The sequence below is a fragment of the Camelus ferus genome, chromosome 17 (assembly GCF_009834535.1).
Source record: "Camelus ferus isolate YT-003-E chromosome 17, BCGSAC_Cfer_1.0, whole genome shotgun sequence".
NCBI classification, from domain to species: Eukaryota; Metazoa; Chordata; class Mammalia; order Artiodactyla; family Camelidae; genus Camelus; species Camelus ferus.
The window spans coordinates 26,141,222-26,161,517 of NC_045712.1; the positions used below are offsets into that span (position 1 = coordinate 26,141,222).

The following is a 20,296-nucleotide window of genomic DNA, read 5'->3' on the forward strand; positions in this document are numbered from 1 at the left end:
CCCTGTTGGGGCCTGTGACTGGAGCTTGCCCGACCAGTACCACAGGGATTAGTCAGGCTTATCACAGAAGGAGAGAGAGAGATGCTCCCAGAGAAAAACGACTAACCAAAAAATGATGTCTACTCTTAGTGGCATCTCTAAATGCCTTTTTTTCCCCCCTAAGTGCCTTTGTTTTCTAGATATCCCCATGGTTAATAATTCTTTTGATTAGTAATTGGTTTGATTCTGTAAACATTTATTAAGGTAGACAGGTAGGACCAGATACAAGTGCTATGAAGGAGCATATGAATGACAGTGAAAACATAGAAAAGGAAGTATTGCATATGGTTTCATGGAGGAAACACCATTTGAGTTAAGCTTAAAGAACAGGTACAGTTTCAGCAGCTGAGGTCAGGGAAAGGTCTTTCAATGCAAGAGAACAATATGTGCAGAGGCCTGTGGGTGTGAGCTGTCTTCCAGGGCAAGTATCCTGGTACGGTAAGAATGTAGGGTGAGTTGCGGGAATGGGACATATTGACTGGCCACATTTGCTTCTGAACCTGAGGTATTTTAATTTATCCCCAAAGGACTTCTCCTTCATCCTGAAAGCCTTAGGCCTTCAGGAGGTATGTCAAGAGATTTGTCAAGAGATTTTCAGTAAGTATGTCAAGAGGTGTGAAAAGCTACAGTATTTTTCTGGGATGTCTGTGTTCTTGAAGATAGACATGCTAGGTGGTGGTACAGAATGGACACAAATTAAGATGATACCCAGCTTATTATAGACCCCTTTTGGCAGTGTCTCTGGACCAAGGGTTCTCAAAGTGAGGTCCCTGGACTAGTGGCTTCATGTAGGAATGTTAGCAATTGTTAGAAATGTCAGTTCTTGGGCCCCACCGCAGACCTACTGCAGAAGCTGTGCTTTATGCTGTTTTGTTTATTTATGTGGTCAGCTTTGTTACGGTATATTTTACATACAATAAAATTACCAAGTTTAATTTTTTTTTTAATTTTTGGGGGGGATGGTAATTAGGTTTGTTTGTTTATAATGGCAGTGCAGGGGATTGAACCCAGGACCTCATGCATGTTAGGCCCGCACTCTACCACTGAGCTATACCCTCCCCCTAAAATTACCAAGTTTAAATATACAATTTAGAGTTTTATAACCACCCTTATAATAATAGTGTATGGCATTTCTCTCACCCAAGAAAGTTCCCTCATTTGCATTTTTAGTCAGTCCCCTCCCCGACCCCCTTACTCCTAGAAACCACTGATCTGCTTTCTATCAGTATAGAAATTCCTCTTATAAATGAAACCATATAACAATGTAGTCTTTTGTGTCTGACTTCTTCCTCTTAGGATAATGTTTTTGAGATTTATCCATGTTGTTGTACGTATCAGAGAGTCATTCCTTTTTATTGCTGAGTAGTATTTCATTGTGTAGATGTACCATATTTTGTCTTTCCATTCACCAGTTGAGGGACATTTGGGGTCTTTCCAGTTTTTGGCAACTATGAATAAAGCTACAATAAACATTCACATACAAGTCTTTGTATGGACGTTTTTATGGAATTGCTGAGTCGTGTGGTAAATGTATGTTTAACAAATTGCCAAACTGGTTTTTAAAATGTCTACCATTTCACAGTGTTCGAGAGTTCCAATTGCTCTGTATCCTCATCAGCACTTAGTATTAGTATCTTTAATTTTTAACCATTTTTGTATGAAGTGATATCTCATTTTGGTTTTATTTTGCATTTCCCTGATGTCTGATGTTGTTGGGGATCTTTTCCTGTGGTTGCTTGCCATCCATGTGGTCTTTGGTGAAGTGTCTGTGCACATCTTTTGACCTATTTAAAATTAGGTCATTTGGCTTCGTATTACTGAGTTGTAAGAGTTTTTTATGTATTCTGAGTACAAATCCTTTATCAGGGAAATGGTTTGCAAATATTTCTCCCAAAATGTGTCTATAGCTTGTCTCTTCATTTTATTAATGATATCTTTTAAAAAGCAAAAGTTTAAAAAAATTTGATGAGTCCAGTTTGCTATTTTTTTCTCTTGTAATTCATTCTTTTTGTGCTCTATTTTAAAAAAAAGTTCTTTGCACAATCAGTGAGATTTTCTCCTATTTTACTTGTAGGCAAGCACTGTTCAATAGAAATATTATGATTGTAAAATTATTATAAATCAATAAAAAATGTAAAAAAAAAAGAAATATGTGAGAGCAGAGGAATGTAAGACCAGCCACAGCAGGGGGCTATGCAGGAGGCCCAGGCTAACTATTAAGTGATACCTAGGGGGAGGGTATAGCTCAGTGGCAGAGTGCATGCTTAGCATGCACGAGGTCCTGGGTTCAATCCCAAGTACCTCCATTGAAATGAATAAAAACCTAAATACCTCTCCCCCCTCCAAAAACAAAAAGCCAAACCAAAAAAAAAAAAAAATAAAAAGTAAATAAGAAGTGATCCCTGTACCTTTCCTGTGATTTACACTTTGAGATGACACAGGTTTCTTTGCCTGCAGTAGGAAAGGTTCAATAGCTGTACTGGTTCCCCAGTTCCCTGAATGGAACTAAACTCACATTTGGTACCAGCAGCATCTATCCAAAATGTGACCCTTTGTCCCAGCAGCCTCTATTGCAGCTTTTGCTTGGGCGGGGTTAGGATGCCAGCAACTTCTGCAGGTCCCAGGTCTGTACCGGAAGCCAGCCCCCAGGACTGCTGCCTGCATGCATATTCCCTCAGTCCTTGAAGTAAGCACTTTAAATTATGGATGTCATATATCTATCTAAACAAACAGCTCAGGCACCGCCCTCTACCACCTGTGACTTTTTTGGCTTTTCTCTACCATTCACCACCCTATTCTTGGTCACCAGGGTGTTTCCATACATTTGAATCTTTATTACTCTTTATCTCCCAGCAGCACTGAACACTAGTAATTACATCGTCATTTATGAAACTCTCTTCTTGGACATAGAAACAATCTTCCCTCTTGGTGACCCTTCCTCTGACTTCTCTTTAGTTTCCTCCATGGCTTCCCATCCTTCATCAACTCCTCTCATGAAGCTATTTTTGTCATGCTAGAGCTTCTTGGTAATTTGGCTCTGCTGAATGTAGGGTACCTACCCAACATAGCAGCAGGGGGACCCACAGACACCCCTTTCTAAAGCTGTGGCTTTTCACTCACATGGAGCAGTGATTATTACATGGTAACGTGGCACGAGATTGACCCCAGAATGTCAGCCACAGCTCTGTATGGTGCCTGCTTAGAGCTCTGTGTGGTTGTCGAAGGACGTGAAGTCTTATGAATGCTCAGAAGATGTATAGATTCTCACTGAAGACATAAGACCCACAGGGAATGAGAGCACATAATTAGCACTGAATTATTTAACATAGATGGTCATAGCTCCAGAAGTTAAGTGAGCGATCTGAGACTGAAGTATGTCTAAAAGCCTCATCTTTCGTATCTGCTTGCCTACCTCTCACTTCCTTCCAGCCTTTGCTCAAATCTCACCCACTCAATGAAGCTCTATTGAATATTATAACATCTCCTCCCCCAGCTCTCCAGATCCCATATTCCCTGCTCTACTTTTTCCTAGAGTCCTTACTGCCTTCCAGTTCAGCAGTGTAACTTACTGATTAATTATGTGGGTCACTTCGTTTGTTTACCCTACCAGACTGTAAGTTCCACAAGGGTGGGAATATTGTTTGTCCACTGATTTATCTCACATGCTTATTAGAACAGTGCCTGGTATATAATAAACAGTTAATTACTTGTTGAATTACCTGAATGACTGGTTCAGCTAAGTGGTTTAAAATTAAAACAAGCAAAGAAAAGCCTGAGGCTCATAAAGATGACATCAACCAACAACAAAACACTTCCCTCATCAAGACAGGGCTTTCTCCATATCTGCGCTGTCCTCTAGAGTGCTACATTTGATGGTCAAGATTATCCCTGGGCCTCATGACCCAGGGCTAGTCAGGAGTCACCTTGATACAGTCAGTGACAGTCTTGGCTACTGACCCCTTGTCATAGGTTTCAGTAGAAGACCAACATGAGCAGTAAGAATAGCAATGCTCTGTGCAGTTGCCAGTTAGCATATTCATGGAGACAAGTGTGAATATTCCATGTTAGGAAGTGAGAGATATTTGTCAGTCATAGTTTAATTGATATCCTCTCGCTTTGTTCTGAATTTGTTAGCCATTGGTTGGTTTATAGTTTTGGAAAATAAATACAAATTGGAGCTCGTGTCATGAAAAAATGATCTATTTCTGTGTCCCTCTTCAGTACATATGTATGGCTCTGACCTGACCTCCTCTCCCTTTTCAGGGTGAAAAGGCTGATAGCTTTTACATTATAGCATCCGGCGAAGTGAGCATCTTGATTAAAAGCAAGGTGAGTTTATGAGCTGTGGTGTGAGTTATGCCAGGGGAGATCCAGATGTCAGGTGTATGCACAGAAAGTAACTGGTTTAAATAATGTGAACTATGTTTAGTGTACCAAAACCATCATTGTTTTGTGAGATGTGTGACTGGCAAAGACTGGTTTTTAAGCCCATTCATTGATAAAGATTTAGTATATATTTTTCTTGTTCCTATTGCCTTTTCCTCTGTTATGTAATTAATGACATGAAAAATATTGGCCTGTAAATCAGTAGGAAAAAGATAAGTACCCTAATAGAAAATGGGGAAATTTTCTAGTAAAAAAAATGTGGGTGTTAAGTATGAAAAAAATGTTCCTTTTAGAGCACAAGGAAGGGAGGTCTCTAGGACAATTATTATCATGGCCATCTGGTGATAGGGGGACCAAGAAAACTGATGACCTGTAGTTGGGAAGAGTGACTCTTACCAAAAATCCATCATCATCAGATTTCCTGTTTCGATTTCTTTTAAGAATAAATAATTTGTCATAAAATCTTATGGTAGCTCACAGAGAAAAAAAATGTGACAATGAGTGTGTATATTTCCTGTATGACTGAAAAATTGTGCTGAACACTGGAATTTGACACAACATTGTAAAATGATTATAAATTAATAAAAAATGTTAAAAAAGAATAAATAATTTGTCAAAATAGTTATATATAATACTAAATCAACCTAGTATGAAACCTTTTACAGAATGCTTTTTATAAAAGTTAAGTATGGAGAAAGAAAGAAAAAAATGATTACTGACTATAAGATGGCTTTATTCCTAATTAAAAATATTTTTTAATTTATAGTTTTTGGACTACTGATATATGTTTATGCATTTCTGACATATTCATTGACACCTATTAATCACAGCATAGTGTGGATGTGTGTGTCCAGCAGCTGTAGCACTGGGTTGGGGAAGGGGGAGTTTGTCATAAATTCAGAGTCTCGGGCTCTGCTCCAGACCTACTGAATCAGAATCTGCATTGTATCAGAACCCCCAGGGGGCTGGTGTTCACAGTACAGTGTGATAAGTGCTACTCTAGAGAAGTGACTAGGTGGACACGAACATGTCTGCAGTCCCAGAGAATACAACAGAAATTGGAGAGAGAGCATTGACTCAGAAGGGGCAGATTGACCTCAGAACTAACATGTCAGGGCAGAAGTGTGGAGGGAGGAAAAGACAAACTGTGTAAGCTAGTGTGGCACTTTTGTATATTTTTCTAAATTAACCTTCAAAAAATTTATCTGTCCATAACACAAAGTGGTTCTTAGAGACTGAGACTAATTCTTAGTAATAAGTTATAAATAATTTTTTATTTAAAAAATTATTGCTTAGCTTGGCAGATGGATTCATTAAAAAAAATAAGAAACTCTAGATAGTAAGTAAAATATAGTATATTATTTTCAGTAATCTGATAGTTACCAAGTATAACCTGCTTGATTCTTAAACTACCAAATTGCAAGGTTGAACATTATTTTTTTTAAAGTTACTTAACTCTTCTACAAATGTGGTACGGGGACCACTAACCTAAGATGCAGACAGTACCTAAAAATAAAATTTGTCACTGTAAAGTATTGTCTGAGAAAAGCATGGCCTCAAATCAGAAAGAAGTAGCTCAGGATTGTGATTCTTTACCTAAGAGAAGCATTGACATTGTTTAGAAAGAATTAGCAAAAGATCTTGTCTTCTCCCCTGTGCCATATATTATATGTATATGTTAATATATAGTAATTTATAGTATATTAACATATAATATTATATATTACTTTATGTGTTATATTAATATATCATATATGTAAATAAATATATTAATATGTCATATATATATATAAATCTTCCAAGGAAAATGGCCTTCACCTTACCTCTTGATATTTAGCCATTACTTGAAAGGTGTTAGGACTTTGATGAAGCCCCAGGTAAAAGCCAACTCTTCTGATTAGAGTAGACCGCTGAGATTAACACATGCAGTTTACATGGTACAGTTAGAGTCTCTGCAAAGTGAATTTCTAGATAATTGTGTTTAGTGTACTGAAAAGGAATGCAAGTGTGTGCAACTGGACATGCCTAGTTGTGATTCTGGAATCAGCCCAGGTCATGTTCTCTACCTGTTCTAGACTAAAGCAAACAAGGATGGTGGGAACCAGGAGGTCGAGATTGCCCGTTGCCATAAGGGGCAGTACTTTGGAGAGCTTGCACTGGTCACCAACAAACCCAGAGCTGCTTCAGCTTATGCAGTGGGAGATGTCAAATGCTTAGGTAAGAAAATTTCTTTATGCATTAATGCATTCTTTTTTCTAATATGCAGTATTTTTTCCCATTGGCAAGCCTTGACTTACTCCACTAGCTCTCACTCACATCTAGGCTTGAACAGTTTGTGTGACCAACCAGAAATGGGTGAATAGAAATAGAAATGTTTTAGCAAACATTTCTGAGCACTGACAGTAGGCTGTGAGCAAGACAGGCATATAGGCCCCCTGGCTGTGTGGAAAGGGCAGTAATGGAGGCAGGTGTCCAGGGCTGTGTGGGGACAGAGAGAATAGGTGTTACTGAGCTCTACACAGTCTCTGACTTAGATGACATAGTCCTGCTGTGTAGAAACATCCCTTCTTTTCCCAAGTGCCGAGTATCCAAAAGTCTAATTCCTATAACGTGAGTGGATAAGTTGAAGAAAAGGTTTATACAAGGGAAATGACTTTGAATTGTTGGTGTAGAGAGTTTATTCTCTCCCCCACCTCTTTTTAACAATGCAGTTATGGATGTTCAAGCATTTGAGAGGCTTCTGGGGCCCTGCATGGACATCATGAAGAGGAACATCTCTCACTATGAGGAACAGCTGGTGAAGATGTTTGGCTCCAGCATGGATCTGATCGATCCTGGGCAGTAGGTATGCCACACCCAGGAGCCTTCTCAGTGTGACACCAAAACCTTCCGGTCAGCCACAGAACACAAACAGAAAGTAGAGACGACGGAACTGTTCCTGCTGTTGCCACCGCCGCTGCCATTGCTATGGCCGTGGGCATTTAGAAAACTTGAAAGTCAGCACTAAAGGATGGGTAGAGGTTCAACCCACACCTCCACTTTGCTTCTGAAAGCCCATTATTAGACCACTTGTAATGATTACCCCAACCCAGTTTTCACATCTTTGGTTCAAAATGGCATGTCTCTCCAACAATTTAAGTGCCTGATACAAAGTCCAAAGTGTAAACATCTTCCTTTTCTCTCTTGCTGCTACTGTTGCTTTTAGAAGTTACCGCAGGTTGGCACAAACCTGTTGTATAACTGTAGACACCTCCCCTCAACCTTTCTCAAGGGAGGACATGTTGTAGCCTTCCATCTCCTCATTTGTCCTATGAGAAAGTCCACATTTGTTCACAATTGTAGCCTTTGATTTTACCGACAAAAATGGTGGTCAATGTGATGGAAGTCTGTGGGGTCCTGTGGCATTGTACTGTCTGCTGACAGCGGCACACATGACAGCTGTCTCCAAACTCTCAGTGATGCTTAGGGACCGGCCCTGCCCAGGACCCAGCAGATCAGCACTCCAAAGCACACTAATCAGCCATCGGGACTCATGGTAGAGCAGAAAACTGGTTTTGGCACATTCTTCAGGTAGCAGAGAGCCAGGGAGGTTTTCTGGGTTGGGGGAGTTTGTTTTGTTTTGTTTTAGTAGACTTTGTTTTGTTTTGTTTAATCTCTGTGCAGTTTACATGAGTGAATTGCTGTCCATTTGCAAGGAGCCAGGGTCTGGGAGTGCCACCACTGTATCTGACCCAAATACTTTCCTGGGCAACTCCTGCCATCTCTTGTTTCCAGTTGTGCCTACCGGCTAATGGCAGTGTGCCAGCAAAGAGAGCGCTTTCCTTCTACTCCTGAGTTGTTGCATAGCTTTGCTGTTGAACTATCAATTTTTAAACTCTTTAAAGAAGAAGCAGCTATTTTTTTGAAAAAAGATTATTTCTCTTTTACAGAAGTCCCCTTGGTCATATATATCAGTTTGTCAGCTGACTCAGGCATTTATCCTAAAGACTAACTCTTTTCGTTAGTTTTCAAAAATCAGCGTCATTTACAATTTTGTAGAATTACTGCAGAAACCTTTCTAATTAAGATGTTGGGATATTTGGGGTTCCAATCATTAATCCCAGAGGAAAGTAATTTAGTTGGTATTTTAAAATCTTTTTTAACCTTTTGATTATATCAGGTAGAATTCTGATGTATTATCATAATTAACTAGATATGTTTCAGAATGAATTTTTTTTTCCTTCAGAATGACCCAGAATCAGATGCTACAAGAGATCCTAAGAGCAGTGTGAAATTTACACAAAGATAAATTTGGATGTCATAGCCAAGTTTATATTAAATCAAGAGGCCCTTTCCAATATAAATTTTTTTACCTTGTATAACTTAATAAATCCCTACGAGATTATTATGTGCTGGGGCTTAAGTTGTTCCTGTTGATAATGATGGAGCCCACACAGTCACCATCCACTGTCATGACTCATAAGCCAGACTGTCTGCTCTTGCCATGGACAATATGGTCGGAAGATTTCCAGAATAGTGACCTATCACAACCTTGGTCAGTTCTCCCTTTTTCTTGTGCTCTGTGAAGTGAAAGCAGAAGGACTCCGTCAAACTGCCCTAGGTAACCTGTGTCGCAGCTCTCAGAATTGTGAAAGGTTGTAACTGATACTCCAAAACAGGCAGCTAGTACTGGGAAAGCCCATGTGGTTTTTCCCTACTGTTTTCCAAGGTTCTTCTTTTCTATGGGATTGCTTTATTATCAAATAAATTAAGAAAGCAGATCTTGCACTTTAGCAGACAAGAACCACACCTGTTTCTTAAACAGGTTAACAGGTACATTGGGCTTCAGGAGTGACACAGAGTTCTAGCCCCAGACTATGTGAGGACTCTGTTTAAACACTGAGCAGACGTCCTCTTTGTACCCCCCACTCCATGCCAGCTGTGAACTCTGAGCCAGTCACTCCTGAAGGCTGCTAGGGATGGGACTTCTCATCCTGCCCTCTTGAACATCCCAGTTTAGTCCTCCCCTTCATAGAAGCCTCTTTGACACCCCTGACTTACTGATGGTTTCTGTTTTACAGAGTAGAAATCATCAGGTTTGAGTCCTCCTGCTCTAACTGCAGATTGACATATGGATAATCAGTCCAGATCCTTACTGCACATACGGCTCCTTGAGGGTCTGGCTTGAGAGAGACTTTACAGGGACCGGTGTGTGTGAAAAGGGCACAGCCATTATCGAAGTGCCAGGAGTTGGACAGTGTTCCAGTTCTCTTTGCAGCATAGGGAATCGAAGGTGGCAGACCAAGTTCGACTTGGGACTCTGGTGTCCACATTGTGCTGAGCAAGCCCTGCACGGATAGTTGAGCCTCACAGGGAGGAGCAGGTGTTGGGAAGAGGTCTTTTTGATAGTTGTTTTATGTTGTTCTCTTCTGTGGGTTAGAGCTTCACACTCTCTTTTCTGGCTTTGCTATTGATTTCACATGGTGGAGAACGTTCCTGAGGGCCTTGAGGTCCAACCTGCAGTATTATTCTTCCTTCTGCCCCCAGTTTTCACACCCACTCTTCTCTTTCAGTTGTATTCTCTGAAGAAAGAGTTTGTGCACTCTTCCTCTTAGTCATCCTTACATATAATTGTGTTACATGTAATTGCAGTAGATTCTCAGAAATCAGGATGGAGCTTTTCTTTGAACAGTTTAGTGAGCAAATTCAGCAGCAAAGTGGCAAGAAATGATTCTCCAGCCAGGAGAGGTCATGTTCATCCCTTTATTGCACAGCTTCTCCAGTCACAATGATAGAGTAGTCAGTGAGAGGTGCCGCTGGCACCCAGCAGCCCCTGGACACATAGCATATCCATGTCGTGTCACAGCGTACAATCTCTCTCATTTAGTAAAATTGAAAGAGCATTTTTGCACAGAGGAAAAAGAACAAGACCCATGAATGTCATCTTTTATCTTCTGTTTTCAGTTGGCTGATGTTGGAATTTTGTTCTTGACATGCACTTGTAAACCAGTCTTGCCAAGATACAAGTTGTTTTGGTTTTTCACTACGATTACCTCTTGTTCCTCCTGTCTTGACTGCTGACGTTCCTCAATGATTCTAACGTCTATTTTATGGGAAGCAGCCTTCCCATGGGTTTCCTTTTACATACTGTAGGGCTATCTTTATACTTAAAAAAAAAAAAAAAGGAGAAAACTGTCACTAAACTCATGGGGGATTTGCAGAAAACCATTTAGCCCACCTTGAGCAGAAGGTAGATTCCTCATTGTTTTCTTAAGCTCATTGTAATAAAAGAAATCTAATTCAGCATCATTGTGCTACCTCAAAGGTAAAAATGTTTTATGGTCTTTTTTTGGTTCTGAATTCTACATGTAGTGTTTGAAATGTCTTTCAATTGGAATTATTTTTAAATCATTAGGGAGAATCTTATTTTAACCTGTTTTACATTGTATTTTAATCTCAGAAGAATAAGTGATTAGAAAGTGATCAATTCTTGCTCTATAGTATTGACCATATAACTAAATCATTGTTTGCCATAAACAAGGTTGGGTTTTTTAAAAGGAAACTCTAGGGCTTGGCTTTGCTCTTGGTTAATAAAGGCTGACAAATCATGTCTGAAACTACAGTGCAGCCTTGTGTTATGTGTTTGTCCTCTCGTTTTAGGGCTCTAGGCCAGCAAAGTATTCATCTGGCAGATACATTATTGTATCTTGGGGTGTGAGGTCTTGAAAATTAGAGGAGGCCTGAGTATATATGTATTAGTGTTCTCCAGAGAAACAGAACCAATGGAAAGAGAGAGAGAGAGAGAGAGAGAGAGAGAGAGAGTGTGTGTGTGTGTGTGTGTGTGTGTGTGTGTGGTGTGTGTATAAAGAGATTTATTATAAGGAATTGGATCACACAGATATGCAGGGTGAATTGGCAACCTGTAGACCTAAGAGAGCTGAGGTTTAATTCCAGTCTGAGTCTGAAAACCCGAGAACCAGGAGAGCCAACAGTGTAGTTCCCATCCAAAGGCTGGCAGCTCAAGACCCAGGAAGAGCTGATGTCCCAGTTTGAAGTCAGTCAGGCAGGAAAATTCTCTCTTACTTGGGAGAGTCAGCGTCTCCTATCTGACAATGTTAATGATTTCCTTCTCTGTAACAGGGCTATAACCAGCACTAGCAATGACTCTGTGAGAGTCCTCTATACCTACAGTTTCTTTCCCAGTGACCAAAGGAAGCTCATTCTGTAACAAACTCGTGTTCCAGTTTGATCTTGCCTTCACCTGGCAGTACAAAAGGGCCAAGTAATGGGTGAATATACAAAACTCCCATGTGGGGCCCGAGAAACTGGTAGTTGAACCCTCAAAGCCAAACTAGCCTTATTTCAAGGCTTTAAAAATTAAATATGGTTTGGCCTTTGTGTTTTTTGGTGGTTGTATTGCTATGAACCGTTCAGAAGTGCTGGGATAATGACAAGATCATATTGTCCACAGTCTCAGTCTTGAAGAATGAACATCACATGAGGACTTTGCCTTTTACGTATGCTCTAACAGGGAGCTAGAAGTTTGTCCCATCACAATTACCTGAATATATCCTCAGTGATCTTAGTGCATCAATTTTTTAACAACAGAATTAAAACAGTGTTACTTTTAAAGTGGTTAAGGAAATTGAGGTTGTTTCACAAGTCATCATTCATGTTAAGTATGAATTTTGCTTCCTTTACCCATCCTGTCTACAGACAAATGCCTTATCACAGATAATGGCCAGTGATACATACTGTTACCTGATTGGGAAAATGCAGAGTGTCAACCAGGAACGTATTGAATAGTCAGTTGTGAATTCAAATGAGTATTATCCAAGTTCTGAATCAGAATGTCAGAAATTAGGCCTGACCCAGCTTATTTGGTCATTGAACAGAATCTTGTTTGCCTGCTGTGGACATTCCTGACACTGTTTAAGTTCCAGGAATTATCAAGAGTAATGCTAACTGGGGTCTTCCAGGGCATTCCTGGGCCTTTCATCCAGTGCTCTGGGGCTTATCCTCATGTTTCTGGACTCACATAAACAGCAGCCCCAGTCTCCTAGTTTGAAGGTGATCATGGTTCCAGTGCCTGCTGTTGCCCTTAGTCATGCTGCTCTTCCCTATATGGCTCCCACTTCTTCTTTTTTGTTGTTGTTTTTCAGGGATTTTTTTTGGGGTGGGGGAGGTAATTAGGTTTATTTATTTACTTATTTTTTTATCAGAAGTACTGGGGATTGAACCTAGGACCCCGTGCATGCTAAGCACGCACTCTCCCACTGAGCTATACCCTCCACAGTTCTCCCTCCTCACTCCCCCAATCCCCCAACGCCCCACCTCTTCTTAAAATGAGTAGTTTGGACACACAAGCGTGCAATGTCCCCGCTCTTTTAGCTTGCCTCACATAATGCTGGTTACAGAAGTGTCAGGGAAGCTGTCAAAGGAAAAAGACTAGACTGAAGATTTTAAGGAAGATTCCCTCCAGGCAAAGACTCCTCAGAAGTTGTCATCTTCATGCTAGTTATCCTAAATAAACATCAAAGTGAAGGTTGGCTGGAGATGCCTTTCTGACTTAGGTTTCCTTCTGTGATGATGTGCTAAGAACCAAGTTTTATGGAAATTTTTCTGTGACATTTCTACCCCTTCCTCTTTGACTTCTTCGCAGATAGAATCCTTGATCCTGTGGGCACTTCATTCTATTTTTAAAAACCAGTAATCTGGCTTAAGTACACAGAGTCAAGCCCATTTGAAGACTACGAGGCAGGAGGCTGGCCAGGCTGGAATGTGAAACCAAAGGGGGATTGAGAGCTACCCCAGACACTAGAAAAGCCAGCAGGGACCAATCAGTCCATCCTGATAGGCAGAAGAATGGGTATTTGCCAGTCAATTCTTGGGGAAGGCAGTTGAAACAAATGGTATGAACCAAATCTCCATGGCCTTCTTGGCCATGGGCTCACCCCTTCCTCCCTCTGCAGAATTGCACTGAGGCAAGGGTCAAAAGTCACTGTGTATGCTTCTGGAAGCTGGGATCCAGCAATCTCCTCTCTGGCCAGGTCCTCCAACCCCCAGAAAGAGGAGACAAGGTATGCAGTTGGTTTTTTTTCTAGTTAAAAGGAAAAGCTAAAGTCCAGACCCACCAGATGAGCAAACCAGCATTTTCCAGCATAACATTCAAGCATAGTTAAACTGGACATTTTTATTCTGAAAATGAAGGGCCTGGGCATGAAGAGACACATATGGTATACTCCCCTGCCTGCCATGAGCCCAACCCAGGCAGCTGAAGGAGTGAGGGACCTGAAGCTGAGTCTTAGGCCTGCAGGGCGGGCAGGGAAGAGGCCTTTGGGGCAGATGTGCATCAATTCCAGGCAAATCAGAACCCTGCATGAGCCACCTTGGGCCACTGGCATCCTTTCCCAGAGTGGTGCAGCTGGCCTCATGCCTGGGATGAGAAATGGAGCCTCACACGGGCTCAGAGGCCCCCAGGAATCGGCCTGGACCCCAGGTAAGGGGCTGTTCTCCCTGGCAGCTCTAGATGCCAGAGCACTTTCCCAACCAGGATGGAGTTGGAGGATAGAGAGTATATGACCCCAAGACCCCAAATTCAACCACTGCTTCTACCTCAAAACTCAAGATGGTTCCTCCAGGCTGGCAGTTCCTGCCCAAGGCCAGCCAGAGGAGGATGAGTTGGAGTCATCATCTAAGGCTTTGGCTTGCTCCATTGTAAAGAAAGAGGTAGACTTATAGGAAGGTGTTCACCAACCCCCATCACCCCAGCCCCGGTCCTTGGTTTTGCCCACAGGCATCACCCCAGGAGGATTTCAGCCTTGCCTTTCACATGCCTGGGCTGGGCCAAGGCCCAAGTACAGTAGTGGGCTGGGGCCCAGTGGCTAGTGTGGTCTCTCCCATTGTGCTCACTTGAAACTGGGCATCTCGGGCTCTCGGAAAAAGCAGCCCCTACTCCCTGACAGAGCTGGCCTCACAACTGAAAACCAGGGTCGGTTATCCTCCTGCCTGGTAAATGGGTAAGATTAATTTGTAACAGGAGGGCTAGCCTCACATCTGGGAACTGATTGAAGGGCCAGGTTTACAACATGCAAGCAAAGGCACATTCCGAGTGCAGATGCAGGGCCTTCTGAGACCAGGCTGGCTTCCCTCACAATGGGAGTTTCCCCAATTGCCTCACTAGGCTCTTCGCTCCCTGAATGTACTGGTGACAAGGGTGTATGGCATCTAGGATGTGCTGGGAGTCACCTCCACTCTGGGCCTGCGGGATCCTTTTCTTTTTGTTCTAGGGGTTAAAAAAAGGAATGATTTGCAGTCAGCCCTTCCCCGTGTAGTCCAGTCCCAGGGCTGGCTGAGGGGTGGGGGGACATCTGAGAATTGAGTCCCTCCCCTGCCTGGGTGGGAACATCATGTTCCCTACTCAGAGATGCACATCCAACCTTTGAGCACTGGGGACCCTGGGAGGAGTCCAGGCTGGAGGAGGTAGGGGTGAGTGAGAATGGCCAGCTCGGTTTGAGAAACAGGAAGGGAAAAGAATTCCGAGAGATGTCTGATTCTAATTCTATGCACTCTGATCCCCACCCCCTCCCCTGGCCCAGGCTCTAGCCGGGAGGAGCACGACCTCAGCCCCAGCCCAGGCCAGGGCTGCATGGAAGGGATAAAGTGCCGCAGGGGAGCCGCAGCTGTCCACACACAGAACTTAGGGCTTCCCAGCTGCAGTCCCCAGCACAGAAGGGCCGCCTCCACCTCCTGGTCCAACTCTCACTCCCTCTACCTTTGGACAACTTCTTTTTACTCTGGGCCATTCCTGCCTGGGGCCTGGTTGTCTACATCCCTGAGGTGAGGTCTCTGATCAGCACCTCCCTGCCATCCTTTACTTCCAGGCCCTTGGCAGTGCTGCCTGGCCCTCGGCCCTGATCTCTAACCTTCTGCACCCCCCGACACCTAACCCCCAGCAATGACCTAACCTTGCTTTTAGGGAGAAAACAGAAGCGATGAGTCAGAATCTCTGGGCTCCTCCTTTTTCCCCACGTCCTCCCCTAGCTTTGACCCCATTGTTCTCCCTTCATGACAAAAGCCTTGAGACTTACCAGCAGTGGCCTCCTCACCTCCTATTTGTCACAGCCCTCCCCACCCCCCATGCAGTCTCCAGTGGTTAACATGGGGTGGACAGAGCTGATGCCTAGCTGAGGGTAAAGCCGGCTCTCTCGAGTCTCAGCTGAAATCACCATGGTGGATGCCTCCCTCTTCAAGAACCATCTTCTCAAGAACATCCAGTTCTCCAGCTCTGCTTCCCACTCAGTTGCCAGGTTTAACCCAGACAACAGTTAAATGTTGAAGCGACCTAGGGCTCCACCCTAAGTTTTCCTCCCTCCCTCCCTCCCTGGGAAGTCTTGTCCGGGACAGCATGACTTTGGGTGTTACCTCCATGGTCACTCCAGATTTATACCTCCACCTAGGACACTGCTGAGCTGAGTTTCAGGTGGTTCCTGGCCAGGGTCCCTCTCCCATCTCTTCACTCCACCCACTGGGAACCTTCTGCAAAGTTTGCTTTTCTTTCCTTTTATTTTTCTAGTCATTCCTCCCTGTGCTATCCTGAGTTTTTAGTAAGGTAGTCATTATTTTCCTGATTGTTTTATCACCTAAACATGACTCTCTAAAAAAATCACTTTTCAAGACAGTCTCTTCAATAAGTGGTACTGGGAAAACTGGACAGCTACCTGTAAAAGAATGAAATTAGAACATTCTCTAACAACATACACAAAAATAAACTCAAGATGGGTTAAAGACCTAATATAAGACTGGATACTATAAAACTCCTAGAGGAAAATATAGAACACTCTTTGACATAAATTGCAGCAATATTTTTTTTGAACCAGCACCTAGAGTAATGGAAATAAAAGCAAAAATAAACAAATGGGACCTAATAACCTTAAAAGCTTCTGCACAGCTAAGGTTACCATCAACAAAAAGACAACCTACAGAATGGGAGAAAATATTTGCAAATGATATGACTGACAAAGGACTAATTTTCAAAAAATACAAAGAGTTCATGCAGCTTAATATAGAAAAAAAGCAACCCAATCCAAAATTGGGCAGAAGACTGAAATAGACATCTCTCCAAAGGAGACCTTCATATGGCCAACAAACACAAGAAAAGATGCTCAACATCGCTAATGATTAGAGAAATGCAAATCAAAACTCCAATGAGGTATCACTTCGCACCAGTCAGAATGGCCATCATTAAAAAGTCTACAAATGATAGATGCTGGAGAGTGTGTGGAGAAAAAGAAACCTCTCCTACACTGTTGGAAAGAATGTAAATTGGTGCAGCCACTATGGAGGTTCCTTAAAAAACCAAAAATAGACTTACCATATGATCCAGTAGTTCCACTCCTGGGCATATATGCAGAGAAAACTCTAATTTGAAAACACACATGCACACCAATGTTCACAGCAACACTATTTACAATAGCCAAGATATGAGACCAACCTAAATGTCCATCAACAGATGAATGGTCCATAAGTACAATGGAATACTACTCAGCCATAAAAAAGAATAAAATAATGCCATTTGCAGCTACATGGATGGACATGGAGATTGTCATTCTAAGTGAAGTAAGCCAGAAAGAAAGAGAAAAATACCATATAGTATCACTTATATGTGGAACCTAAAGACACAAATGAACTTATTTACAGAACAGAAACAGACTCACAGACATGGAGAACAAACTTATGGGGGAAGAGGGTGGGAAGGGATAAACTGGGAGTTCGAGATTTGCAGATACTCACTACTATATATAAAATAGACAAACAGCAAGTGTATACTGTATAGCACAAGGAACTATAATAAATATCTTTTAGTAACCTATGTTGAAAAAGAACATGAAAACAAATATATGTATGTGTATGTATGACTGAAACATTATACTGTACACCAGAAATTAGTACATTGTAAACTGACTAAACTTCAATAAAAAAGAATGCAAAAAAAAATCAGTTTGTCCACAGAGTGAAACAAAAACCTATAATTAAATGCATAAGGGAGAACCCATCCTAACTGCTAGCTTTTAACACAGTCATTTATCTTTTTCTCCTTTGCTCACCTCTGTGTCTCCCTTCTACCACCGTCACTCTCTGGAACCCATGTTTACAAGATATATATTCCCTATATTTCTTCTTGCTTATAGAATCATAAATAAATAAACACATTTACACAGAGTGATTTGTCTTTGTTGTATATGTGTAAATAATTTTGTATACACTTTTCTGCATTGTATTTTTCTTGCACATCCCAACTTTGTGGCAGGCCCTCCAAATCCAGTGGTATTATTTATTCCAATTCCTTCTTTCCTATGGTAACTTAAAATGGGTCCACACATTTTTTGATACTTCTCAACAAAAGGTGGAGTCTAATTTCCCTCTCCTTGGATACAGCCTGGCTTTAGTGGCTTTGCTTAGAATGAATAGGACAAGGCAGAAATGACACTGTGACTTCTGAGTCTTGGTTGGAGAGATGATACAGCTTCCACCTGGCTTCCTCTCTTGGGACAGTCATCCTTGGAACCTAGCCGCCATGTTGTGAGGAAGCCCAGGGCACATGGAGGGGCCACATGTGGGTGTTCCAGTGCCAGCTAAAGTCTTAGCTGACAGCCAGCATCAAATACCAGACTCCAAGTGAGGGGCCTTCAGATGATTCCAGCCCTAGTTTTTAAGCTGCCTAGACTGATCTAGCAGAGAACAGTCTCCACTGAATTCTTTCCAAATGGCAAATCCGTGAGCAAAATAAATGTTACTGTTTTATGCCACTAAATTTGGGTAATTTGTACACAGCATAGTAACCAGAACAGTATGGAGGTACCAAAATGTCACCAACCATACCCCTGTGGATGGGCCATTGCTTTGCAACTTTTCCCACCACATTTTTTTTCTAAAAGTAAGAATCCCAAGATTGGGATTATAGAGTCCAAAAGCATATGCATTTTAATTTTACTAGGGCTTGTCAAATTGCTTTCCAAAAAGGCTATAACTGATCTTACCTTTGTTAACAGTGTTTGGATGAATCCTTTTCCTCATATCCCTGAAAGCCAGGGTTGGTGTAGCTCTTTTTAACTTTTGCTAATCTACTAAATATAAAATGACTTACCTCACTGTTACTCTTTTATTTAAAAAAAAATCCTTTCTTTTTTAGAGAAGTCTTAGGTTCATAGCAAAATTGAGCAGACAGTACAGAAAATACATCACAAACTGAGTATGTCTCTATAGGTTTCATGTCCTTTAATAAGATTTTATAGGCTTCCTACCTAGAACAGTTCTATACTTTTCTTAATAAATTTATTCCTAAATATTTTATAGTTTTGTTATTGTTAACTGAATATTTTTCTTGTTTCTATTTATTTCTAGGGGCTTATTTGTATAAATGCTATTATTTTAAATATATTTTTCTTATATTTATCACCTTAACATTTCCTCCTATTTACTGCAGTAGCTTTTAAGAAAGTCCTTTGGATTTTCTAGATTTACGATCATGGCATTAACTAAAGAGATAGTGTAATCTTTTTCCTTTCAATATTTACAACAGCTCATTTTCTTGCCTTACTACTTTTGCTAGAACTCTAAGCCAATGTGTAACAATACTAGTGTTGGTGCCAACCCTGTCCAGTTCCTGATTAAAAAAAAAAAAACTAGTATCTGATGTATTTTGACTTACGATTATTTCATATTTCATATATTTTTCATAAATTGTGCCTCCTTTATATAATGGCCCTTTTTTTTTGCTCAATGACTATCACCTTAAATTCTACCTTCTCTGATGTCATGTGGCTTCTCCTGCTCTCTTCTAGTTTGTGCTGGTCTGATCTCACTCTTTGTCCACTCTTTTATTTTCAGCCTTTTCTTGTGGTTTCAAGTGTCTTTCTCATAAATAGTGTGTGGCTGGGTTTTGTCTTTCTAATACAGTCTCTGGGTCTTTAAAGGGGGTTCGGGTGTCCTTATTTAGTGTGACAAAGATGTTTGACTCGACTCATTCCATAATTACTCTGTTTATTATTTTTTACTTTGTGGTTTTATCTTTTTATTCATTTGAACTATATGAAACTACCATTTCTGCAGGTCAAAACAGTTGAATACTAGCAATTCCATACAGCCAACTTACTACTTTCCTTTTTTTCTCTCCCTTCTTTAAGAATATGCCATTCATTTAATTTTCCCCCTTGGTAATTTGGAAATTCTACTACGTTTCCATTCCATCAGTGGCTGCCTTCCCTCTCTAGGCATGGGGAGTGTCCCTTGGCTTGGCATAGGAGGGAGGCAAATAACGTGCCTGTATTAAGGGGGCAAGTTTGAGACCAGCTGGCTCTTCTTCCTTGGTAGGTAACTTGTCTTATCCATCCGGGAGCTTGTACAGTGTTCTCTTTGTCCTTGGAGTTTCAGAATTTTACTACAGTGTTTCCCTTTTATACTGCCTGGGTCAATACCTCCCATATGCAATCACAGCTTTTTCTTCATGTCAGGAAAGTTTTCGTCTGTAATTTGTTTGTTTGGTGCCTCTATTCCATCCATCCCTTTAACTCCTGTGACTTCTGTTATTTGTATATCAGGATTCCTGGATTTAGCCTCCAGATCTCTGGTCTGTTTCCTCATGCCTTTGAGCTCTGTTCCCCTTTTCACTGAGCTCTAAGCTATTTCTTCCATTCAACCCAAGCACCTCCTTCATAGTCTTCTAACAAGCCAAACTTGTTCTTTCCTCGGGTTCTTTGTACTTGCTATGCTTTCTGCCAGGAATGGCTTCTCTTAGGTCTTTCCCTATTCAGCCATGCCTTTGGGTTGATCTTAGCTCAGATGTCCCCTTCTCAGATCTGCCTTTCCTGCTGCCTTGGACATAAACACCATA

General features: G+C 41.4%; 1 protein-coding gene across 2 annotated transcripts in view; it reads left to right on the forward strand.

The window, feature by feature from the left end:
* The window catches only part of PRKAR2A (protein kinase cAMP-dependent type II regulatory subunit alpha), a 93,142-nt gene that overhangs the window by 55,300 nt on the left and 17,546 nt on the right, over positions 1-20,296 (forward strand). Inside the window, exons 9-11 of one of the 2 annotated variants that reach the window (XM_032458556.1) lie at positions 4,303-4,368; positions 6,501-6,642; positions 7,137-7,270. In XM_032458556.1, the coding sequence (XP_032314447.1) occupies positions 4,303-4,368; positions 6,501-6,642; positions 7,137-7,270 (342 nt within the window). Of the gene's footprint in view, positions 1-4,302; positions 4,369-6,500; positions 6,643-7,136; positions 11,027-20,296 lie in introns of those variants that run through there. The other variant, XM_032458555.1, reaches the window with a different exon arrangement.